Source organism: Manis pentadactyla, chromosome 14, assembly GCF_030020395.1.
Source record: "Manis pentadactyla isolate mManPen7 chromosome 14, mManPen7.hap1, whole genome shotgun sequence".
NCBI classification, from domain to species: Eukaryota; Metazoa; Chordata; class Mammalia; order Pholidota; family Manidae; genus Manis; species Manis pentadactyla.
The window spans coordinates 60,762,703-60,789,567 of record NC_080032.1 but is presented as its reverse complement, the minus strand read 5'-3'; the positions used below and the strand labels follow the sequence as shown (position 1 = coordinate 60,789,567).

Here is a 26,865-nt window from a genome sequence, read left to right as displayed (position 1 = left end):
CTCTGGTGTATTGGTGTCTGGTCCCTGAAGCATAAGAAGGGATGAGAGAAGCTTGTGGGTGATAATGAAGTTGGGGAAAGGGAAGGCAGGGCCAGCGTGACAAAAAATGCACTTGAAGGAGAGTGCAAAGGACTTTAGCATGGACCACCACCCATACCCTGCCAGGTACATGTCCTTTCTAACAGACACTGGCAGTTTTCCTAATTCTGGTCCTGCACAGCCTGCCTCTTTTTGGGACCTCTGAACTTGCTGGTTATTGTAGGCCTTTTAGGGATCCCCAGACAGGGAAAGGCCTACTTGGGGACATACCCAACCCCTGGTGAACACTAGAGAAGGTGGGCCTGGTTACAGGTACTGCGTGACCACCTTCGTCCCCAATCCAAGGCCTGGAAGCCAGCCTGTCCTTTCCTCACTCTGCCCTCCTAGGCAAGTCCCTCCCCAGAAGCAGTTCACGTTACCATCTTTTGCAGTCAGAACTTAGGAGTCCTGTTCCCTGCCTGTCACCTGAAAGGCCGCTGGCCTGAGAGACCGGCAAGCCCTCCCAGCAAGAGGTAAGGGCCTCCTCCCTGCATCATCACCAGGAAGCATCACCATAGCAACCCCAGCAGCAAACAATGCTGCCAGGAAGGCTTCCCTATAAAGCAGCCCCTCCTGGCAATCAGGCCCAAAAGAAGAATGGCCAGTAGCCTGAAAAGGTCACCCAGAGGGCAGAGTAATCCATCTGTGTCAGAGGACCTTTCCTGCAGGTAGGGGGTGGGGCCCCAACTCCACAGCCTGCCTTTCTGTACATGCCTTCTGCTAAGCAAGCAGTCAAGGCTGTACAGACCTTGTACCTATGGAAAGGAGCAGAGGTCCGGTACACCTTGGCAGAGAAGCAACTGGCTGCTGTGTACCATGCCTTGTTGACTACAGAGGCCATCACCGGAACAGCTCCAAGGTAATAACCACCTATTGCATCACTGGGTGGGTGGAAGACTGGACCCCAAAGCCACTGAGTGACATGGCACAGATGACTACACTGGCCAAATGGGGCGCATACTTACAGCAACATAGCACCCTCTCTACTAGCCCCTTAAGAGGAGAACAACTTTTACTGGGGCCAGTGACCTATACCAGTGGAAAGCAGGAAGAACTTGCTTTTGAGCCATTGGTAGCTGAAAGTCCTTATCAGAAGGGAAAAGCTATACGTGAAGATGCTTGGTATACAGACAGCTCCAGTCATGGGCAGCCCCCAAAGTGGAGGGCTGTGGCTTTCCGTGCTAAGACTGAGACAATATGGATGGAGGATGGAGAGGGGAAGAGCAGCCAGTGGGCTGAGTTGCAGGCAGTATGGCTTGTGATCACCTGGGAGCCCTCCCCTATAGCTGTCTGCACTGACAGCTGGGCTATTAGGGATTGACCCTGCGGCTACCGACATGGTACCATGCCAACTGGAAGGTTGGTCACCATCCCCTTTAGGGGCAAGAGTTGTGGCAAGACTAAGGGCCTCTGGTCAGACTAAGACAGTTACTGTATATTATTTGACTGGCCATTTGCCTTTGTCATCCCCAGAAAATGATGAAGCAGACACACTGGCCCAGGGACATTGGCTAGAAGGAAAGCCTGCCTTTGATGTGGCCCAATAGTTACATCAGTGTTTGTTGCACACAGGGCAAAAGACAATGTGGGCTGTAGCCCATCAGTGGGGCTTGCCATTGACCTTGAAGAAGTTAGCAGAGTCCAACAGGAGTGCCTTGTGTGCTCTAAGAGGGACTTACACCAAGTCCCACAGCAACATGAGACAATAGTAAATGGGCCGATACCCCTTGTCAGACAGCAGATCAACTATTGGGCCTCTGCCCACATCAGAAGTATATCAGTATGCCATGACTTGTGTGGACACATCTACTGACCTGTTGGTTGCTTTTCCTGCACATCATGCAGACCAGCAAACTACTAAAAAGGGCCTAGAGTATCTCTTTACAGCCTATGGCTGACCACAGGTGATTGAGAGCGATCAAGGTACCCATTTTACTGGCCATACTTTACAAGAATGGGTGCAGCAATTAGGAATAAAGTGGAAGTTTCATGTACCATATAACCTCCTGGGGCATAACAGAGTGGTACAATGGTTTGTTGAAATCTGGCCTGAAGTTGGACACCAATAATCTATGGGGCTGGTCAGTTTGTTCATGGAAAATGAGCCTTGAGCCCTGTGGACATGCTCACACACACATTGCTGCCTCTCCTATACAACTGTATGTACAAACTAAAGAGGAGTTATTGAAGCCAAGATATGGTCAGCAGAGCAACATCCTGCTGCCAGCCCCAACTGTTTTAAGCCCTGGAGACTGTTCAGTGGACATGGCCCTGGACATTTTGACACAAGGACCAGCGATGGCTGGTCCTTCTGGCACTTTGGGAAAAAGGCCTGGAAGCTGGTCTTGTGTGTATTCCTGGAGTAACAGTAGAGTGACCCCCAAAGATCACACTAGTGTACCCAAAATGTCTGGGAGGTAAGAGCATCTTATGGGGGAGTTGTTTTATCTTTATGGCCAGTGTGTGTACGTCCCATAGCCCTATATATTGACACCTGTAACTCCCACAGGGAGGGGGGTGAAAGGCTGGTATACTAGACCAGGATGAGATCCCTTTCCTGCCACTATCCTATCACAGCACCACTCTCTTGCATGCATCCTACCTGATAGACAAGATTTGCCTTTGCTGGTGTCATTGAAACATGTATCTTATCACCCTTAAACGTATTTTCTATTATAGTCCTGTGGCCTGGACCTGCCCCCTGACTGCAGCTGTCATGTGATGATTGCTCCGAACTCCCTACCTGTTCAGCGACTGCCTGCCTGTGGAATGGGCGAGCTATGGCTTAATTTGCATAAGACTTTGAACCTAGATGAATCCTCTCACTTGAGGATTAACATGATTTTATTGCTGTTGCTATTGTATGCTGTTAGTCTGGTTACAACGCTCCAGTTTTCTTTCCCAGGGGCCATTGTGGAAGATGGGGAATGAGTAGACTATAATATGAGATTTCTGGAGGAGTGGGCTGTGGGTAAAATTGCAGTATTTCCAGAATCTCTTGCCCAGCCTTAGTGCATCTCCACATCAATAGGTATTTCCAAGGGGTGGAGAGGAGTCCATCTCTATATCAATAGGTAATTACAAGGGCGAGCAAGGGCATATCTGGACTGGAGAGGTTGAATGGGATCCCTTTTTACAGCTGGGTTGCAAGAGACATGGGTAAGCAGAAGTGGACAACTGCTTGTAAGAAATAAATGGGTTTCTCCCACTTTATTTCTCCCTTTGACTGATTTTGGTTTCAAAGGTGTTTTGTCCTGGATTTTCCCCCCTGGAGTTATAGAGTCTATTTTAGTTTTGTTTACTTTTTTATTTCATAGTTCTTTTCTTTCAGCCATTTGAATATATCATCTCAGTGTCTCCTAGCCTGCAAAAGTTTTTTTGCCGAGAAACCCGCTAAAAGCCTTATGGGATTCCTTTATATGTGAAACATTTGTTCTCTCTTTGTCTTTGATTTTAGGCAGTTTTCTTACAATGTGACTTGGAAAAGACCATATTGGGTTGAAATTTTGGAGTGACCTATTAGTTCCATGAACTTAGATATCTACATCTGTCCCAAGATTTGGGAACTTCGTAATTGCTATTTATTAAATAAGCCTTCAGCTCCTTTCTCCCTCTTCTCCTAGGAGTCCAAGAATGCATAGATTATTTCATTTAGTGGCATCCTATAATTCATATAGGCTTTTTAAACTTTTTCATTCATTCTTTTTTTTTTTGCTCCTCTGACTGTATGATTTCAAAAGACCTGTGTTGTAGTTCATAGGTCAAAATCTACTGTTGCAGCTCTTGATTCTTTGGTGCAGGGCTCTATGTAGTCTATAGCTCTAGGATTTCTGCTTGGTTTAATGGTTTCTATTTATTTGTTGTTTATTTAATGGTTTTTATTTCTATTTCATTTTGTTTATGCATTGTTTTCCTACTTTCATTTAGTTATCTGTGTTTTCTTTTAGTTCACTGAATTTCTTTAGGAGAATTATTCTGAATTTCCTGTCAGTTCAAGATCTCCATTTTTCAAGGATCTGTCTTTGGAATTTTATCAGTTTCCTCTGGAGGTGGTGTCATGTGTTGTTGCTCACTCTTGGTGTTGGGGGCTGCATTTGTGGATGTAGGCACCTCTCCAGTCATTACAGACTGTCTTTGGAAGGCAAAGCCCTTCACTAGTTAGTTCATCCCGAGACTTTGGGTGGGCAATCTAGTGGTGTCCATTGGTGGACTTCCTGCTGGAGTCCTTGGGTGGCCTAATGCTCAAAATGGTTGAAAACCTGGGACAGGGGTGCTCAGCCCAGTGCTGGTCCCACAGGGTCCTGGGTTCACAGGTGCTCCCATGGAGCCTGGGTTGTGGGTGTTGACTGGGAGCCTGAGTTCACAGGAGGGATCCCAGAGCCATGGAGGCCAGCTGGGGAGGAGATGTGCTGGAGCCTGCCAGGAGTTTTCTGGTGAAACTGGATTTGGGAAGTGTTATGGTGAGCTGGGGATGTGGGTTCCTAGGAGCCCACTGGGAGTCTGATGACAAGGGCCAGAATCCTGGGGCCACTGGAGCTGCCTGAGACCATGGGAGCCTTCAGGCAATGGAGTGGGTCAGGAGCCTTGGCTCATGGGAGCCTTCTTGGAACCTGAAACTGTGGAAGATACCCGGAGCCACGGGGGACCCTGTGGCCACTGGGCTGCGTGGGGCTGCTGGGGCACATGGGCCTGGATCCTGTTCCCAGCAGCCTTCTGCAAGCCTGGGGCCAGTAAAGCTGCCTGAAGCCACTGGGGCTGGCAGGTTTCCAGGGTGAACTGGGGTCTGGTCCCCCGGGAGCCCTCCTGGAACGTGGTGCCATGGGAAATGCCTAGGACTGCAGGAGCCAGCAGGCCCCAAAAGCCTGGATTCGCCATGGCCTGCTGGTGCCAAGGATGCCCCTTGGGGCTGCTGGACATGTCAGGGGCAGTGGGGGCCTGGGTTCTTGGCAGCCTGCAGGGAGCCCTGCTGTGGAAGCTACCTGGAGCTGTGGATGGCATCTGGGGCCTCTGGATTACAAAGCACTGAGGTGAGTTGGTTTCTTGATTTGTAGGAGCCAGCGGAGGAGTCACAGGAGCCACCCAGGGCAGGGGCCTGGGAGAAATGAGGCCTGTGTCCCCAGGAACCTGCTGGTAAAACCCCAACAATGGACTAAATTAAGTCATCACTTTCCTGAGCTATTTGGTAGGGGGCCTATCTGGAACTGCAGGCGCTTTACTGAGTAAGGAGGGTCACTCTCATAGAGGAACTGGCTGGAACTGGTTCCCAGGGCATGTGCTAAACTGACTGAAAGTACTAGAATAACCTCTGCTTCATTAGCATGCTAGGATTCCTGCCCAGGGAGGTGCTTATTCACCATTTTTTAAATATGTTATGAACAAGCATGATAACATGCAATGCCTGTACACTAATAAGTACAGTTCCGGTCATCAGAAACACCCTGGACATTTCCCTTTCCTTAAGGAATAAATATTTTCTCTGACCCATAAAAGCACTCTTCACATAATCCTGAGGAGGTAATCTGAACAATCGCTCTTGCCTTTGTGTTTGGCTGCCACAGTAAAATCCTCTTGCTACTAAAGACTGTCTTGGAGATTGGCTTTCTGTCACAGAAGCAGACAAACTCACCTCTGTGCTGTTTCACCAGGCGCCTGGTGTCATGGGAGTCACCTGGTCACTGGAACTGGCAGGCACAAAGTGAGGCCTGGGTTAGCAGGAACCTTCAGGAAGCTACCTGGGGCTTCAAGAGTCAGCTTGGTGCTGGCCAGGCAGCTGTGGGGTCTGTAGCGAAGGCAGGCACTCATTTCACTCCCTTTTTTTGTCTGTCTCTCTGTAGGAGGGCCCAGGCTTGGGGGAGGGTACTGAGGGCCTGGGTTCCCAGCACCCCACCGGACGCTCTGCTATGGGAGTTGCCTGGGGCCCCTAGGTCAGGCAACATCAGGGGAGCACCTGGAGTCCTTGGCTCTTGAGAAGGTAATTTCATGTGCAGGTCGTCAAATCCATGTTTGGGTGGCAGGTGGTAAGCTGACATCCCTTCTGGAGACACTTTTATTTCCTTCCAATCTGTATGCCTTTTATTTCTCTTATTGCCCCTCATAGGCCCTCCAGTAAAATGTTAAACTATATGGGTGAGAGCAGACACCCTTGCCTCATTCCTGATCTCTGGAGGAAAGCATTCACTCTCACCATTAAGTAGGATGCTAGCTGTACTTTTTCTGTAGCTGATTTTTTCAGATTTAAGGGAAATCCTTCAATTCCTAATTTGTAGGGATTTGTTATCATTGATGAGTATTAATTTTTTTCACATTTTTTCCCTATATTTATTGAGATGACCATATGCTTTCTCTTTTCTTACTCTGCTAATATGATGAATTACACTGATTTATTTTCTAATGCTTCCTTCAGTACTTCTATCCAGATCTCTTAAAAAAAGGAGGTCAGTTTGGATTGTTTGTTATATATTTCTTTTTCAGCTTGCTTTCTACTCTTTTTGTTTCTTGCTCTCTCATCCCCAAAACTGGAAGATTCCATAAAGAAAAAGATTCAGTTTCTCTTATCTCTGGTGCTCTTTGGACAATGTCCACCATCTATGGCCAGGACCTTTAGTGGGAGGGGTTGGCAGTAGGGGAGTTGAGGTGCAGCTGACCTCAGGGTTGAGTCTGTGATAAATTTAAGGTTTTTCCCTAAGGCCTTCATGATATTGAGATTATGATATTTGCATTTTATAGGTCAAGAAAAGCTCCAAGGAAAATGTGCCACAAACACACCTGCTAAGATAACTTTTTGTTTCTGGTTTGTTACTGCTGTATGCCTAGCTGTTGTGTCTACACTTCCTATTCCCTTGGCAGGTAGTTGCTTAGTCTCCAAACTTCACAATGTTCTCCATACATTTATATTGTCAGTAAATAATTACTGAGCTTCATTACATGCCAGGCACTGTGTGGAGTTCTTGAGGTATATCAGTGAACAAAACACACAAAATTCCCTGCTCCCAGGGAACTTACATTCTAGCAGGAAGACACGGATACCACAATAAACAGAGGTGGAGTGGAAGTGGCTGCAGTTTACTGAGAGTGGTCGAGGCAAGTCTCCTTGAGAAGATGATCCTGCAGCAAGCTTTGGAAGGAGGTGAAGGAGCCTTGCGGCTAGCTGGAGAAAGCACTCCCAGCGGAGAGACCATGTAGAGCAAAAGCACTCAAAGGAATCACCCTGCTGGGTCTGAGGAACAGCAAGGAGGCTGCTGTGGCTAAAGCTAAGAAAGAATAAAGAGTAATATAATGGGGGTCAGAGGGTGATAACCTTGTAAGTCATTTAAAGATTTTGTCTTTTACTTTGAGTGACATGGGGAAGACTGGGAAGAGGGACATTGTAGGACAGGAATGTTGTAACCTGACTTCCAATGTAGTTTGACTGTTATATTGAGAAAAGATTGTATGAAGACAAGAGGAGAATCAGGGAAACATGAGGGCAGTCTTACAGAAATCTAGGCAAGAGATGAAGATGGCTTGGGCCTGGTGTTAACAGTGGAGGTGGGGAAGGGTAGTCACATATGGGTATTTTGGAAGTTGAGTCAACAGTATTTTGTATCAGACTAGATATGAAGTTTTAGAAAGAGAAAAGTCAAAGTTAACTCTAAGGATTTTCTCCTGAACCATGGCAAAAAAGTGGTTCCCATCCTTGAGAGTAGAAAGCTGTGGGTAAAGGAATTCCATCTATGGAGCTATTTCCTGACATGTCACAATCAGAATTGCCATTTCATCAAAGAAATATTCAGGTGAGATCTCTGGGTTTTTATCCTCTACCTACATAGATACGGAATGCACAAAAGTACAGGAGAACTATATAAAAATAAATTCCTTTGTACATGTAGGCAATAGGTCATCAGCATTACTTGGCGTACTTAATTAGATCTGTTAGGAAGAAATGACTTACCAATATTAGTAAGTAACTACTATGTATATTCTGATTGTATTAGTGTAAAAGCTTTCTGTTACTACAACTCTTAAATGTGATCTAAACATTTTTGAAAACAAAATATATCCTGGTAAATTTTTTAGTTATCATCTAATATTTTTCATCAGAGATTTAACTAGTTGCAAATGATGTAATTTCCAGCACACTTTTAAATCTGCAATTTCCAGGTACATTTTTGGCATTTTAAAATTAACCTGTTTCTTGTTCTTTTAAATATATCTATTGGAATCTGAATAATGCTGTGATTTGAACCTGCTTTTATCTATGTTAAGAAAAGAGAGGCATCTATGTTAAGAAAAGAGAGGCATATCTATGTTAAGAAAAGAGAAATATATTGTTTCTACTCTAGAATTTTATCACAGTATACTAGTAATATCTTTGTATACTTAAAAGTCACTTATCTTTTGTTAATATTTTCTTTATTTTTTCTGCCACAATATGACTTTAAAAAATTACTAATTTTTAAAAGTTATATGACAATAAGACTCTCTTAAAATAACTTATTCTGAATTAAGTTAGATTTACAATTTTTAGTAATATTTAAAAATAACTCATATATTACAGATTTGGTAATTATCAAAAGCAAATTTATATATTTATTAATGTATGTGAATTAATCTATATGCTGTTCTCAATAGTTTGCCATAATGCAGTGTCTGTCACGTATAGCTAATCTTATGAGTTATTAGTTTGGGGATTATGACAAAAAGCATGTTAAGTTTTTAGTAAATGCCTGCACACAGTGTGTTTAATATTTGCCTTTTGAAGTAATTATATTAGAAACACTTATAAATCTCAGAAATAAATCAATTGATAAAGCTAGAAATCAAGATGAAATTTTTCCTATGAATATAATGGGAGAAAGTGGTCTAATCTAATAATCTCCCTCCTCCCTCAAAAATCTTAATTGGTCTAACAACATCAAATTTTATTTTCATTACTAACAAGAAGAACATGTTAAATATCTTACATGAGGACATAAGATGAAAATTGACCATAATTGGGAGTAAATATTTCATGGTATTTGATAAAATTAGTTTTAACTACTTCAGTGAAGTCTAAAAGACATCATGTAATTTACCAATGGATTTTATTCAACATAATCTAAGATATATTAGGTGATCTCCTAAAACAGTTCAGTTATATTAAAAGCAGTGATACTAACCTTGACAGCTAGCTATTCTCACTCCCTTACCCACTGATTCACCCTAGGGATGCAGATTGAGCATATGTGTAAAGAATTGCCTACCTTTGAATATAAGGGGAAATAGAAGTCATATTTAGTATTGAATATTTCTTACCAAATCTCATCGCTTTCACTAGACCCTCCAAGAAGCAGTGGCTTCTTTCTTTGATGTTAAAGGAGGAAAACATGTGGTTATGAGACATGGCTATTCTTCCCATAGCCTACACTCTGAAATCTTGGTTTCAGAATATTCCCAAGGGTCAAAATATTTTTTGTACATATTTACCAGAAGTACATATAAAATAGAAAACTGCTGGAAGCCCTAAATTTTATTTTGGTACCAAAATCAATTTTTGAATGATGTTATGTTTTGTCCACTGGACAGTTCTGTACACCCTGGGAAGTGCACCATAGTAACACGTAGGACAGGGAAGGAGTGGCCTTTTTTTTATCATGAGGAAAAGCTACTATTAAGGAAGAAGTGGGAAAGGAGAGTCTCTGTGATAATAGGAAAGAGTATTGCAGAGCTACAGAAGTTGGTTTCCTTAAAACCATTAGTGCCCATATACTGCTTGGGAAGTCAGATACACAGCCGCCCCACTTGAAGACCACTGGACTGATGACACTGCTCAGGGTAAGATGCAGTGATAAATTCAGAAAGCAATAATCAAAAGTATATACTTCAAAACTGACCTTGGATGGTAAATGGAAAAGTAGGTAGAAAAAATTTATTTATTATAATTATTTGTGATGGTCCAACTTTTAGGGAGAAAGTCAGAGCTGGTCTCAAAGTACCCTGTGTGTGCTACCTGACCCCAAACATGGATTGGATTTGAAAATAAGTGTTTTTATTTTTCTGAAGAAACAAGAAATTGGACATTCAGCCAGACCTTTTGTGCCTCTTTAGAAGCTTATCTTGTTCAGTTTGAAACTGCAGAGGAACTGGTAAGCAATATTTTTGTATCATGTTCTCTGTTGAATACTTAGCTCCCTTAAAGGGATAGGCTGCTCAGGATTTAAACCGAAAGGGAAGGAAGGATCCCATGTCAGGCAGACTGAGGGCCATGGGATGCACACTAGTGCCTAACACTTACGTGTTTTCTTTGTCTGCAACCCTGAGAGGCATTTTAGATACATTCTCTCATGTAATCCCCATAGTTAACCTGCAAGATTAGATGTATTGTTCCCATTGTACTAAAAAGTATGGTGATCATATAATTTATCATCCAAATGGGGACATTTTAGGGAGTTAAAGTGACAATATTAATATGATGCTAGAACAAAAGGCATAACTAGGATTTTCCCAGTCAAACTGGGATGGAACATGACTTTCAATAAAGTAATTTAAGATCACAGAGACACTGAATGACTTTAGCTGAGAATTAGGGCCTAGTCTAACTCCAATGACTACACTAAACTTCCCAATTATACCATGCTATGATCCCCAAACAGAAGGCTGTAGAGAGGAGAGACTCAAGAGTATTATGAGAGAAAGATACATGTTTTTGATTTCTGTGCCTCATAACAGAATTTCCTGAAAAGATACAAAGGCCCTTCTGACCACTGGATAGGCCTCAGAAGAGAGTCATCACATCACATTTGGAAATGGACACACAACCCTGAATACAATGTCTCGTAGGTTTTGAGGCTTCTTTTCCTTCTCCTGTTTATGTGTGGTTATGAATGTGAATTGTGCTTATGAGACAGTAAATTTAGTATCATGGACTGCTTACTGCACTAGGGCATAAGACATATAAATCCTATTTATGCTTTTCATTTATTAGCTGTGCCTTTGGAAAAACTACTTATTGTGATTTCAGTTGAAATCTTTAACATGATTGATGACATAATTTTTATACTTTCACCCAATGATTTAAACTTTTCTCTGCTGAAATTTAGAATGTAGAGAGAACAGCTGATGCACAGCAAGGGTTCTAAAATCCTAGAAAGCCACTGATGAACTGATACCCACAAAACTCTTGAGCCCACTCTTCCAGCTGCTTGCATCCATTCATAAAAAGATCTTCTGGGAACCAGTGGGGAATCTCTCCTAAAGTTGTATCACCAGAAAGAATTTAGTAACCGTTTCTTGGATTGTGAACATTTCCATGGGGTATTTTGGATTAAACATTACAATGGAGCAGATAAAATGTAGGGGGCCCAATCACTTCCACCAATCAAAGCTAAGCCCTTTAGGAATTTACTAGCAAGAAAATATTTTTATTTCCACACATTTATGTAACAGTTCAGGAGAAGACTGAAAATAATCTTCACTGAAGGCTGCCAATGGCAGCAGTTTGTTTGAGGACAACAGCAAGCACTGATTAAATACCTGATCAATAATACACACTGCATTCAGTATGGCTGAATGAAGAGATCTGTGATATGTAAGCAGGGCCTTGAGATGTAGAAGGAACTGAATACAGGAATGGTGTATATTATTGTGAAGCCATATGAGACATGTTTTTATTTTTACTGTTCTCTTATTCACATTAAACACCTGGAGTGGGGGCGCTGAAGATGTTAGTGGAGGAATGAGTGCAGGGGTTCAATCGATGAATGTTTAATACTTGGTGTTTGGTTTTAGGTCTGTCATCAAAGGAGGTGGGGAATGCGCCTACCTGAATGATAATGGAGTCAGTAGCGCCAGGGTCTACACAGACAGGAAATGGATTTGCAGCAAACCGAGTAACGTCTGCAGATGCCAAGTTTCTTCCAGGTCTTTATAGGTAATTCCCCACTGTGGGGGACCATAACATTTCACTTTTATTTTACAAAGCCATCCCTGAGGAACATAACACAAGGATATGGAAGAGCATGATTCTAAATTATATAAGTTTTAAATTGTATGAGTTGATATTTGTATTTAAAACCCTGAGTATAATCAGTATCAATGAACTCATCTTTTCTGTAGACATCCTTTCTTTGCCTAAAAATGACCATGTTGGCTGACACCATCCAAAATGATTTCAAAAACTAATGAGAAAAGTTACAATTGGTCTGAGACCTTTAAAAAATTATGTTAACATATTCAAAATTCTCTTATTATCAGTTATAAATATATAGGGAAATTTAAAAAACACTAAAACGAATATTTATTTTGTATTCTTTTAAAACATTAGAAATACTGACAAATACTTTTTATGCTTTCTCAGTGCTTATGTTTTAAAGAGTGCTAATAAGTTCTATACCTATAAACAAATACTATTCTTTATTTTACTCTTTATTGGATTAAAAATCTTGCCTTTAATCACAAAGAGTTAATTACTCAAACTCTTTACATATTCAACACCCAATCACAGAACAACTGAATTTTATTCAATATATGATTGAGTTTTAGAAAAAAATGTTTTAAATGTAGCACTCTACTGATGAGTCCTCAAAGGAATGAAATAACAATTTACAGTGCATCCTTTCTTTATATTCTGTACTTCCATTTCTACTTAATTGATGTACTGTCACCAAATCTTCTATAAATTGCCAAATTTTACTGTATATATTTTACATATATATTATTAAATAATTTTGCTTCATGGTTTAAAGCTTTTTTTCAGTGAGTAATAACCTTATTTAATCCTAATAATGCTTTTTGCCTTGCAATCCATTTTATCTCAGGTTTCCTAAGAGTTGGGGACTATTTCTAGTTCATGTCTCTATCATAAGAAACTAGCACAATGTCAAATACAGGGTGTGTTCAAAACTGTGGCTATGCCTTTATGACTGTGAGACTCTGCCCTATTTTCTTCATTTCTGTTAACTTTCCCACAAAGAAGCTAAATTTCTACAGAACTCTGAAAAGCAAAAAATAAAAACAAAAAACCAGGCAAAAAACTAAACCCAAGATTTCATATTGATAAACTGTGTGTGACTGACTCACAAATAAGATTTCAGTCAAACTGTTCTAACAGAGAAAAAAAGTGAGCATCTCTGCATTCATATGGTATCTGTCTCCTCTAATGTCTTAATCTTTGGGTCAAAAGGCTTCTGCTAAGCCCTGTAGCCCTGCTCACAGGCTTGTTAATCATCAAAAAGTATTTTGTTCACAGCTTAACACTGGTGCAACCAGCCCCTTACCTGAAGCTCACCACCTGACAAGGAGACATGGAAGTGTATGTATAGAAACGACTGGGTCATCGAGGCCTCATAGGAACATCATGGCCAGACCTGCATCAACAAGAGAACTGGAGTCAACGAACCAAGGACAAAGAGTTTCACAAGCCTCCTCAGACCCCTGCTTATGTCCAGATGTCTGTGGTTGACCATTACTTCCTAATCACAACCATCCCCTGTTCTGCTTTCCTGATTTAAATAAAGCCTAAACTGAAATGGATCTTTGTATTTGAGCCATCTTGGTCTCCTGGCTTTCTGGATAAAATTGCTTTCCTTGGCCCCAACACCTTGTCTCTTCACTTACTGGCGTGTTGTGCAGCAAGTGGCACAGGCTTGGTGTTGGTAGCACTGTGACCCTAATTGGCCTAGGGCTTTTACAAACTAGCTTCCAAGCCTTATATTTAAAGTGTGGATTTCATTTCTTGCCAACTATGACCTGGGTAAATTAGCAAGCTGCTCAGAGTTTCTTAATATGAAAGGTGAGCATAACAATACCAGTTTCACTGGCTAGTTGTAAGATCAAATGAGGTAACAGATGAAAGTCTGTTGCCAGTATATTGCTCATAGTAAATGTGCAATAAATTGTTGTTTTTCCTTTATAACTCTAAAGAAAAGTAAACATAATAGCAATAGTTCTGCTACCGGCATGGGAACTTGTAAGAGATGTTAAGTTCACTGCCATTTTCTTGCTGCTCCCAGGAGAAAATCAGTGAGCTGTTTAAATGGGTTTCTATCAGATTAATTTCCAATACTTCAGTGGAAACCACTATCAGTTGAATTCATCATTCAAAGCATATGTCAGAAACATTTCTTCACAAGAACAAACCTGCAAAAGTACATGGTTTATAACATAGGGAAAAAAATCTACATAATTTGGGACTTACCCATTTTTCCACTTTAAATGCATTCTGATTCATTCATTATGTTGCAACCAAAGTGATCACTCCAATCTAAAATATGATCAGGTCAGTCCCTTGTATAAAATCCTTCAGTGACTCCTCATTTGCCCTCAATAAACCCAAACTACTAATGGTAACCAAGGTCATACACTAAAATTATGTCTCTGCTTTCCTTTCCATCTTTTTTTGCCTTTCTCTTCAAAATCCTTCCCTCTCTCTGCTTAGATTTGACATACATACAATAAATGAATAAAAGAAATATACCAAGTAAGTTTCCTGCTAGTGGACAGCATCCCAGCTTGTAGAAGGGTCCCAGAAAGTGCAACTTGTCAGGCCAGAGCTTGTACAGAAACTCCATGGTGTTCATGTCCATTGGAAATAATACAGTTGTCCCCTTATCTGTGGGTTTTCTTTCCACAGTTTCAGTTATCTGTGGTCAACTGAGCATGCAGACAATCTTCCTGACATACCAGCAAAAACGTCAACAGTAGCCTAACTCTACAGCACAATGCCCGTGTTGTTCATCTCAGTTCATCGTTTCAGACAACCATTTTATCACCTCACATCATCATGAATAAGGGTGAGCACAGTCAATAAACTATTTTGTGAGTGAGAACAAGAGCATATTCATATAACTTTTTTATAGTATATTGTTATAATTATTTTTTTACTGAAGTTAATCTCTTACTGTGACTAGCTTATAAATTAAACTTTATCATAGGTATTATACATAGGAAAAAACAGTATATATGGGGTTCAGTACTATCTGTGGTTTCAGGCATCCACTAGGTGTCTCGCAATACATCCCCACAGATTAGGTGGGACTACTGCATAGCAGTTTTAGCAACTCTAGAAGCACTCAGGGTACAGCCACCCGTGGGTAATTACAACTACAGCCAAGTCAGCAGCTGCGGTTCCAAAGACCCAAATTACAGTGGAGAGGATGAAGGCTCTGATGGAGCGTATCAACTCTGGAGCAAATCAGCTTTTACGCAACCATAGACAGGCAATTGGGCGAGGCTCATCCTTAGTCTTAATTTAATCATCACTTTCCATGAATGATCTTTCTATTAGGTTATAGCTCCTCATCTTTTTTTTTTAAACAATTAGTTGTGCTTATTTGGGGTCTTTGGGATTGCAATGAGGGGGACACTGATTTAGGGTTTTTAAAGGTAAAAACTGGAAAGTTAGTCATTTATAGTAGTTGGTTTTGTTTTGTTTTTTTCACCTGGCCTAGAATTATTTATTTTTATTTTAAAAAATTTTAAATAATTCCCTATCTTGTGTTCTCATAGTCATTATTCCCCCAACCTAAAGCTTAGTACACTATGGTACTATGATTTACTCGATTTTCTCATTTCCCAATGAGAATGTAACTGCATGCAGGGAGAGGCCACAGTGACTTTTCCTTCACTATGTCTCAGTGCTTTGTGTAGTCCCTGACAGACGGCAGGAACTTAATGTCTATTAAATGAATTAATCTGTTTGAATACATTTTGCTCTTGTGCTCAAATATCATATTTACTCTTAATAGTTTGTGTTCATTGTGCTTTAAAACATAGAGTCTTTCTGAATCATGGAATATATTTAATGGTTGTCTGAGTTTCTTGACTTTGAGTCACAAAAAGTACAGCCATGACACAAACTCTCCAGAAAATAAACTGGAAATATTTGAGATAAGGAGTATCTACTCTATGGCACAGCAATGATGCAAGTGATATTCAAATACATTCATTATACTAATGTTCTGAATATGAAAAAAATAAACTGAAAATAAACTTTGTTCTTTGTGCTATGGAAATGAATGTATAATGTATGTACAGCTATTACTTGCAATGTGTGAAAGAAAGTAGGTGCTGGCATTTAAATCTTTTCTGTGGGAACCCCAAGCAGGATGTCTCACTTTGCAAGTTGGGTGCTTTTAATATTCTAGTCAGAAAGGAAAAAAGATGGTTGCATGAGAAGTGTGGTGGAAATCTCCTCCCAAAACCACATACACTTTGAAAATACAGCAAGTACAACTATTCCAAAAAGAGTGACCAGAAGTAAGAGTACACCAGCCAGTCTACATCTGGGAGAAGCGAACATCTCACAGAAAAGGGTAAAGTAAAAAAGCTGCGACCAGGCGGGACCCAAGCACTGCCCCCACTCCAGCTCACTGGTGGGAGGAAGAGAATCAGAGCAGGGAGGGAGTGAAAGCACAGGACTGCTAAATATCCAGTCCTAGGAATCTACCCTGGGAGCACAGACCCACACTGCATGGTGTGCTCTGGAGATTAGAGGGGCTGAAAATGCATGGCAGTATAGGGGTTAACCCAGAGGCCACTCCCAGTGCACAGTTAACTGGCACAGACAGTGGAGACAGGCATGGTGAACAGGAAGCACAAAAGGGCTTTGTCCTCACCACAGACACATGCACGACTTGCCTACAACCCCTGCCACCACGCTAAGCCATCCTGAGGGCCACCCTGCCCACAGCAGCTTAGGGGATCAATGCAGAGGCTGCTTCCTGTGCACAGTTAACCGGCACAGACAAGCACTGCGACTGGAAAGCAGGAAGAGACTTTGTTGTCCTAGCTGACACCCATGCCACTTGCCTGTGACCACTCCCATTGCTCCAGGACTATGAGAAGGCAGAAGAACCTTGTTCAATCAAAAATACCTCAAACACCAGAAAGACAGCATGGTGAGACTGAAATAATCAATCTTTCTGAAAAAGAACTCCAAATAAAAGTCATAACCATGCTGATGGAGCTATAGAAAAATATGCAAGAGCTAAGGGACAAATTCAGGAGGGAGATAACTGACATCAAACAAACAATGGAGATATTTAAAAGCAGATTAGATGAGGTGGAGGAGACAGTTAATGGAATAGAAGTCAGAGAATAGGAATACAGAGAAGTTGAGGCAGAGAGAGATAAAAAGATCTCTAGGAATGAAAGAACATTAAGAAAACTGTGTGACCAATCCAAATGGAACAATATTCGCATTATAGGGGTACCAGAAGAAGAAGAAAGAAAAAGGGATAGAAAGTGTCTTTGAAGAAATAATTGCTGAAAACTTCCCCAATCTGGGGAAGGAAATAGTCTCTCAGTCCACGGAAGTCCACATTATCTCCGAACATAAGGGACCCAAGGAAGATACCACCAAGACACATAATAACTAAAATGGCAAAGATCAAGGACAATGACAGAGTATTAAAAGCAGCCAGAGAGAGGAAAAAGATTACCTACAAAGGAAAACCCATCAGGCTATCATCAGACTTCTCAGCAGAAACCTAACAGGCCACAAGGGAGTGGCATGATATATTCAATGCGATGAAACAGAAGGGCAAAGAACCAAGAATACTCTATCCAGCAAGATTATCATTTAAATTTCAAGGAGTGATTAAACAATTCCCAAATAAGTAAAGTGGAGGGAATTTACCTCGCACAAACCATCTCCACAGTGTATTTTAAAAGGACCATTCTAGATGGAAGTGCATCTAAGGCTACATAGCTGTCACCACAGAAAATAAAACCACAGCAAAGGAAGTAGACCAATTATATACTAACCAAATGCTAAATTAAATCAGCTACCCACAAGTCAGTCAAGGTATACACAAAGAGTACAGAATATGACATCTAACATATAAAGAGAGGAGGAGAAAGAAAAAGAAGGGAGGAGAAAGAAAAGAATCTTCAGATTGTGTTTATAATAGCATAATAAGTGAGTTCAGATATCTAGATAGTAAATAAGTTGCCCTTGAACCTTTGGTAACCACGAATCTAAAGCCTGCAATGGCAATAAGTACATATCTATTGATAATCACCCTAAATGTAAATGGACTGAATGCACCAATCGAAAGACATAGAGTTACAGAATGGATAAAAAAGCAAGACCCATGTATATGCTGCCTACAGGAGACTCACTTCAAACCCAAAGACATACACAGACTAAAAGTGAAGGGATGGAAAAAGATATTTCATGCAAACAATAGGGAGAAAAAAGCAGAAGTTGCAATACTTGTATCAGATAAAACAGACTCCAAAATAAAAAGTAACAAGAGACAAAGAAGGATATTACATAATGATAAAGGGCTCAGTTCAACAGGAAGATACAACCATTATAAATATCTATGCACCCAAGGTAGGAGCACCCAAACATGTACAACAAATACTAACAGAATTAAAGGGGGAAATAGAATGCAATGCATTCATTTTAGGAGACTTCAACACACCACTCACTCCAAAGGACTGATCAACCAGACAGAAAATAAGAACACAGAGGCACTGAACAATACATTAGAACAGATGGACCTAACATCTACAGAACAATCCACCCAAAAGCAGCAGGACACACATTCTTCTCAAGTGCACATGGAACATTTTCCAGAATAGATCACATACGAGGCCACAAAAAGAGCCTCAGCACATTCAAAAGATTGAAATTGTAGCAACCAACTTAGATCACAAACATATGAAACTAGAAATAAATTGTACAAATAAAAAAGGCTTACAAACACATGGATGCTTAACAACATGCTCCTAAATAATCAATGAATCAATGGCCAAATTAAAACAGAGATCGCGCAATATATGGGAACAAATGAAAACAACAGCTCAATGATCCAACTTCTTTGGGACACAGCAAAGGCACTTCTAAGAGGAATGTATATAGCAATTGAGGCCTATTTAAAGAAGGAATAACAATCCCAACTGAACAGTCTAAATTCACAATTATTAAAACTGGAAAAAGAAGAACAAATGAGGTCCAAAGTCAGTAGAAGGAGGGACATGATAAAGATCAGAGAAGAAATAAATAAAATTGAGAAGAATAAAACAATAGAAAAAAATCAATGAAACCAAAAGCTGGTTCTTTGAGAAAATAAACAAAATAGATAAACCCCTAGCCAGACTTACCAAGAAAAAAAGAGAATCTACACACATAAACACGAACCAGAAATGAGAAAGGAAAAGTCAGTATGGACACCACAGAAATATAAAGAATTATAAGAGAATACTATAAAAAATTATATTCTAACAAACTGCATAACCTAGAAGAAATGGACAACTTTCAAGAAAAATACAACCTTCCAAGACTGACTCAGGAAGAAACAGAAAATCTGAACAGACCAATTACCAGCAACATAATTGAACTGGTAATCAAACAGTACCCAAGAGCAAAACTCCCGGGCCAGATGGATTCACCGCTGAATTCTATCAGACATTTAGGGAAGATATAATACCCACCCTCCTTAAAGTTTTCCAAAAAATAGAAGAGGAGGGAATACTTCCAAACTCATTCTATGAAGCCAGCATCACTCTCATTCTAAAATGAGGCAAAGACACCACAAAAAAAGAAAACTACAGATTAATATCCCTGATGAACACAGATGCAAAAATGCTCAACAAAATATTAGCAAATCAAATTCAAAAATACATCAAGAAGATTATACATCACAATCAAGTGGGATTTGTTCCAGGCATGCAAGGATGGTACAACATTTGAAAATCCATCATCATCCACTACATCAATAAAAAGGACAAAAACCACATGATCATCTCCATAGATGCTGAAAAAGCATTTGACAAAATTCAATGCCCACTCATTATAAAAACTCTCAACAAAATGGGCAAGTACCTCAACATAATAAAGGCCATATAGGACAAACCCACAGAATCTATTTACAGTAGCCAAGAAATGGAAGCAACCAAAGTGTCCATCAATAGATAAATGTATAAAGAAGAGGTGGTACATATACAAAATGGAATATTATTCAGTTATAAAAAAATCTTGCCGTTTGCAATAACATGGATGGACCTAGAGGGTATTATGCTCAGTGAAATAACCCAGGTGGAGAAAGACAAATGCCATATGATCTCACTTATTTGTGGAATATAAAGACTAAAGAAAACAAAATGAACAAAATAGTAGTAGACTCATAGACACTGAGAAGTGACTGGTGGTAACTACCATGGTGGTAGGAGTTAGGGTAGGTGAGTGGAAGGGGAAACTATACTAGATTAAGGCAATATGTACCCATCTACATGTCTACCAAGGGATAATGCATTTCTCAGAGCAAGATTTCATATACAATACACATATATTGTGTATTAACATATTATACATATATTATTACAACATTCAAGCCAAAAATTCTCTTATTGTACCAAGAAGTAAAACAATGATTAAAAAAAGACTACTCAAGTATTCTGAGATGTAAGAAATCCTTAAGTAAGGTCAATGTATGTACTTCTTGAAAACAGAATTTTTTTTTTAAGGCAAGTGAGCCCTTGGGAATGGATTTTAATTTGAGATTAGGATTGCTGTTTTTTACATGCCTAACCTTCAGTTCCTCTGAGAACACCTCTTTCCAGTAAATTCTCATTTTCTTTCTTTAAATTAACAAGTATCAATTTGCCTTGCAACCAATGTACGTGAATTAGCTTCAGTATCTACTAAGACATTCTTAACACGCATGGTTATTTGTCGTGGTAAATTAAGGGACTAGAAACACGTTTTTTTGTGTTGCTCTTTCACTTCTAGCCAGATTTAAATGAAAATATAGTTCCAGTTATTGAGGAAGCTCTAAACTCATCCTGTTAATTATTAGTCTAAACTCAGATTATAATTTAGCTCCCTCAGAAAGACTGGCAGCAAAATGCATACCTGTAATGTGGAAAAAGACTTTGAACCTACTGAATCGCTTGCAAAGCAAGGTAAGAAGCTGGGCTGCAGGCAGAGTGTGGGCATTGGGTGGTAAGCAGTGGTGATGATCAGAACTAGTTCCTACACGGGTAGAATGGTTAAAAAGTAGAGATTTTTCAAGGAGGAGAGATGGACAGCCATAAATTGGCTTATAATTTGTATAAAAATATGCAGAGTTAAATACCGATTTTAATAAGTAAGAAGAATAAACTGTTAGGGAAAGATGTAAGAGACTGGTATCAGATTAAATTTATGATTGAGAATAAAAATAAACTTCACTGAAAAGCTTTACAAACTGCAAACTGTTACACAGATGCAGATGCAAACTATCATTATTAAGTAAGAGAAAAGCCTATCATTGAAGCCCATAGGAGAGAAAAAATTAAAAAGTAAGTAATGGAGATTTACAAATAAAAATAGTCAATAAGTCCATGGAAAAACTTAGCAGAGCATTCAAATGGAATTATCTCACATATATACACTATAGATACACTATACAATTTCACATATATACAGTATAGATACACTATAAAAATATATGTGTGTGTGTATATATATATGTACATATACATATATATTGTATATGAAGCTTGAAATTTTAAAAAAAACTTGTATTTGAGGCTTTAATATGATTTACAAGTGGGGAAAAAAAAGTGATTTTGTACCAATCTGGAAAAATGGAGGTATCATAATTTAGGAGTGGAAAAAAATTTTTGCCCTGATAAAAGTAATAATCAATTTAGACAGAAAGCAATTCAGATGAGGAAAAGTTGATTTCTAAGTCCTGTTTAGTGACTTCATTTATTTCTTCATTTGGTATTTTGAGTATTTTTATTTTTTATTTTTATTTTTATTTTTTTTTTTTGAGAGGACATCTCTCATATTTATTGATCAGATGGTTGTTAACAACAATAAAATTCTGTATAGGGGACTCAATGCACAATCATTAATCAAACCCAAGCCTAATTCTCAACAGTCTCCAATCTTCTAAAGCATAACAAACAAGTTCTTACATGGTGAACAAGTTCTTACATAGTGAATAAATTCTTACATGGTGAACAGTGCAAGGGCAGTCATATCACAGAAACTTTCGGTTTTGATCACGCATCATGAACTATAAACAATCAGACCAAGACTCACATTTTGAAATTAAGTTGCTAAGCCATACTAATAGTTAATTTCTCTTTACAGAACCACCTAGATCTGCAGACCTTCAGGTCTAAATATTATTCACTAGATGGCAAATTCTGGATTTAAAAAATCATTAAGGAAAAAGTATGCTAGATAAAATAGAATAACCTTTTGGAAGAATAATTCTGAATGGAATGAAAACACGTAAGTCACAACATGCTGGTTGTAGTTGTTCAAACATAAGCATCAAGTGGTCGGAAGCCTTTGCATTTCTAGAATACACCCAATGCTTGTATTTTTTGTACTTTATTTCCTCCTCCACCCAATGCAAACTAAGATGAAAGTAACTAGTTTTGAAACAAAAAGTCCTTTGTCAGTAGCACATTTGAAACTTTCTGTTCATTGCTTTAGACCTAAAAAGAGTCTTTTACATTTTAAACATTTAAAAAGTCAGCCCTTGAAAATGGCCCCAGGCTTCTACAATTGCTCATTATACTTTATTTTAAATGTATCCATTTTCTTTCAGATGAACCAGAAATTGCGCATTTTTACCTAGAAACATGTTATCAGTAGAGGGCAGTGGACCCCAAATTACTAACTTTTCATACTGTGGTTTAATCTACTCATATAATGACTTTTTGTTTTGTGTTCTTGAAAAATCTGCACATACATGCACAGCAGCCTTAAATACCTGGCTCAGTAATTGCTTTTCTTCCCTTTGAAAACATTTGGTTTTGATTTTACAACACTTCTGTACACCATGTATGTGCACTGCCTACATATGGAAACTTTATAGCATCAGTGGGCTTAGCCCATTTAACCTTATCATATTACAATTCTACTTCCTCACACAGCAGATGGTCCACATGCTAACCTGAGTGACAACCGTTCACACTTAAGAAATGGAGTCACCATCTTGAGGGCATAAGGTGCCATCAGGTAAAGCTTCATCTATTCAGGGCAGATTTCACATGGACAAGTGTTTCCCCTGTGTCCCATGACACTGCAGAGGGTACTTCTGCTCTTCCTGCTGTCTGCATTAAGATGAGCACAGCAATGGGTACTGCATGGAAACAAGCGCTTCATGTACAATGTGAAACACAGACAACAGTTGTGATATTAAGATGAAAACCTAAGAAAGGAAAATTGGAGTTCAGGAAATTACAAAGCCATGCTTTTTCATCGAGTCTGCTGCTGGGGATTCTAGGTTCAGGGTGCGTAACTGACTAAGCTAAGGAATAAAGTACTAGCACAGTATTTTCTTTGTAAAGTGAGCCACATGTGCATTAAAGCCCTGTCACAGGGTGATTCCTTTCACTGTAATTGCTCTCCTGCATCATATAGTACTTGTCTTTCACCCTCCTGTTCCAATTTGGGAATCTTTAGATAACACACAACATAACTGTAGGTGCAGTCTGCCTCTGCAACACCTGGGGTAAAGCAGACAGCTGTTCCCAGTGAGCAAGCAGGGGTCCTACCCCTGCACCAGCACCCATGTTAGGGCCAGCGGCGCCATCCAGCGCGGCTGTCTGAGAGTTCATAGCATCCTCGCAGCAGGCTGTCTCGCCCTCCTGCAAGGGAGCAGAGCAAATGAAACATGCTTGTGGGTGAACTATGGGTCCGAGTGGGTGGGTGAGTTGCCTGGCATCTGGCCCAGGTGGTTACTGCCATGCTGGAGTTCCAATGGGAAGTCCCTCAAATATATTCATAGATTCTCAGCCACCTTATTACTGGGTTTACTCTTTTTGGTAACTTGAAAGGTCTGGAAGGTCTTACACTGGCTGTGAGCTGTTGCACAGGCTGAGGCTGTGAATGGCTAGGCCATGGATGGTGCAGGCAGAAGGGTGGAGAGGTCTGTAGACAGCACGCGGTCTGATACACAGGTGAGCAGCTCGGGCGGAGAGCTGCACAGTGCTCTGGGGGTGGCTGCACACAGCATGAAGCCAAAGGCACTGCCAAACTAGTGTCGGGAACGCTCTCCTGGTACCTGCCATGGCTAGGCAAAGGGTGGCGGCATGGGCAAGGATGGCGGCACTGGGGTAACATCTGAGGCACTCTTTGGTTGTCTAAAGGTAGCAGGGATGGCTTCACTGTGCCATTAACTTGCAGGCACCCATTGGGACTCACTTTTGTTCTTAGTGCCTCCTGGGAGTCAGGCTGCCAGGCTGCAAGGTCTCCTTCCCAGGAGGTGAGTGGCACAGGGTTGGTAGCACCATTTGCAATGCTGCCATTGCTCAGAACCATAAAATCGTTGCTCCCATTGTTAACAGCCATGCTCCAATTTCTTGACCCTTTCATTGACTTCTGTCCGTTTTCCCAAAGTCCCACCTGTAGGCTCTGGAGCAAGCAGGGTGTCCCAGCCATCCCTTCATGCTCACTGGAAACTGTAGGGGAGGAAAAATATCTTTTCCCTCTACCCTTCTAAGCTCTTGGCCAGGTCTCCGGTCTCCCCGTCCGGTGGCGTGGGGCGGCGAGCCGAGGGGCGGACACCTTGGGAACCGGCGGCCACGTATTTTGAGTATTTTTATAACAGTTACTTTAAAATATTTGTGAGATAATTCTAACATCTATGTCAATTCAGATCCTGTTGATTGCCTTCTTTCCTTGCAAGCTGAAATTTTCATGGTTATTTATATACTGAATACCTTTGTATTATATTCTGGACATTCTGAATAATATTTTGATGTAAGACTCTTTGTTTAGATTTTTGGGGTATATTGTTACTTTTGGCTTTAGCAGGCAATCACTCTGGCTAGTTTCAGGCCTTCTGTGGGCTCTGACTCCAATGTTGGTTCAGTTTTCAGAGCCTGAGTAGTGTTACTCAGAATTTTTTGCATGTGCATCAACCAGTGGTCAATCTCTTGTCTGGGCAATGTCTAATTTATTAGGTTAGCTCTCAGTGTCTCTGGTATGTTAATTAGCATCAGCTCCAGGCACACAAGAAGGCTCGTGGCTGGTTGAGTCCAGGAGCTTCCAAGTAGATTCAGAAGTTCCTTTCCAAAGTTTCTCCCTTTTCACCATCTGCTCAATATTTAATGGTTTCCACGGGCTTCTCCTTTCTCTCCTCCAGCCAGAAATTTGTGCCTCTAGTTACCCTGCTCGACCATGTACTTCTGTAAATGTGGCTGCATCTGTAAGTCTAAGTAGTAGGAGGAAAGAGGGGTGTTGGCCAGTAGGTGCTGTCAAACTGCTACTGCCATCATGAAAAGCCTGAGGTTTGGGACACATAAGAATGAAGAAGAGGGTAAAAACATATGGGGTATTTTCATACTCTGTTAGCAGTTCACTTTCCTGCTCTTATACCATTTACAGTGCTTCTCCTGGACCCTCTCTGTTTGTGCCCTGATCGATACTCAGTTCCAGGTTTCTGGATACATTATGGTCAGGGCACTGATCCTGGGTGGAGGGGAGGTCATTCAACACTGCTTTGGTGCTACCTTGAATTCTAGTGTATTTCATAGAACTGTTGCTACTATACAGTTTGTGTGTGTATGTGTGTACATATATATAATCAATAGCTGTTGTATACATTCTGTCTAGGTATGTATGTATGTGTGTGTGTATATATATATATATATGTATGTATTAAGGTATCACTGATATACATACACTCTTATGAAGGTTTCACATGAAAAACGTTGTGGTTACTACATTCACGCATATTATCAAATCCCCTCAACATCACACTGAATTTACTGTCCATCAGTGTAGTAAGATGCCACAGTCACTACTTGTCTTCTCTGTGCTGCACTGTCTTCCTTGTGACCCCACACACACACCATGTGTACCAATCATAATAGCCCTCAATCCCCTTCTCCTTCCCTCTCCACCTACCCTCCCTCCCCCTCCCACTTGGTTACCGCTAGTACCTTCTTAGAGTCTGTGAGTCGGCTGCTGTTTTGTTCTTTCAGTTTTGCTTCATTATTATACTCCACAAATGAGGGAAATCATTTGGTACTTGTCTTTCTCCACCTGGCTTATTTCACTGAGCATAATACCCTCTAGCTCCATCCATGTTGTTGCAAACGGTAGGATTTGTTTTCTTCTTATGGATGAAAAATATTTCATTGTGTATATGTACCACACATTTTCTATCCATTCATCTACTGATGGACACTTAGGTTACTTCCATATTTTGTCTATTGTAAACAGTGTTGCGATAAACCTAGGAGTGCATATGTCTTTTTGAATCTGAGATCTTGTTTCCTTTGGGTAAATTCCTAGGAGTGGAATTCCTGGGTCAAATGGTATTTCTAATTTTAGTTTTTGAGGAACCTCCATATTGCATTCCATAATAGTTGAACTAATCTACTTTCCCACCAGCAGTGTAGAAGAGTTCCCCTTTGTCATATCCTCATCAGCATTTTTTGTTCCTTGTTTTATCAATGTTGACCATCCTAACTGGCATGAGGTGATATCTCATTGTGGTTTTAATTTGCATTTCCCTGATAAGAAATGATATGGAGCATCTTTTCATGTGCCTGTTGGCCATCTGAAATTTTTCTTTGGAGAAGTGTCTGTTCAGATCCTCCACCCATTTTTTAATCAGGTTATTTGCTTTCTGGGTTTTGAGGCATGTGAGTTCTTTATATATTTTGGATGTTAACCCCTTGAGGGATATGTCATTTACAAATATATTATCCCATACTGTAGGATGTCTTTTTGTTCTGCTGATGGTGTCCTTTGCTGTACAGAAGCTTTTTAGTTTGATGTAGTCCCATTTGTTCATTTTTGTTTTTGTTTCCCTTCCCCAAGCAGATGTGTTCAGAAAAAAGTTGCTCATGTCCATATTCAAGAGA

General features: G+C 40.3%; 2 protein-coding genes and 1 long non-coding RNA gene across 3 annotated transcripts; 2 read left to right on the top strand and 1 right to left on the bottom strand.

Annotated features, from left to right (window-relative positions):
- The first annotated feature begins 4,049 nt into the window (after positions 1 to 4,049).
- On the top strand, positions 4,050 to 7,451 carry LOC130680575 (uncharacterized). Its single transcript, XR_008993578.1, has 3 exons — positions 4,050 to 5,773; positions 5,913 to 6,049; positions 6,805 to 7,451. It is a non-coding gene; the product is annotated as an uncharacterized LOC130680575 (long non-coding RNA).
- A 2,598-nt stretch (positions 7,452 to 10,049) lies between these two features.
- LOC118923875 (C-type lectin domain family 2 member H-like) lies at positions 10,050 to 12,217 on the top strand (the record flags this gene model as incomplete). Its single annotated transcript, XM_036908101.2, has 3 exons — positions 10,050 to 10,181; positions 10,765 to 10,871; positions 11,824 to 12,217. Coding segments are annotated over 3 exons (381 nt in total), but the record flags the coding sequence as incomplete, so codon positions are not given.
- A 10,363-nt stretch (positions 12,218 to 22,580) lies between these two features.
- LOC130680574 (protein dispatched homolog 1-like) lies at positions 22,581 to 24,569 on the bottom strand. The gene has a single exon (XM_057491345.1). It carries the CDS (start codon positions 24,428 to 24,430, stop codon positions 23,762 to 23,764), a length of 669 nt encoding a protein of 222 aa, XP_057347328.1. The 5' UTR covers positions 24,431 to 24,569; the 3' UTR covers positions 22,581 to 23,761.
- Positions 24,570 to 26,865: the final 2,296 nt, after the last annotated feature.

What these genes read in the sequence shown, in the direction of transcription:
- LOC130680574 (XM_057491345.1), bottom strand. Translation starts at nt 24,430, where the DNA reads ATGGCTGGGACACCCTGCTTGCTCCAGAGCCTACAGGTGGGACTTTGG.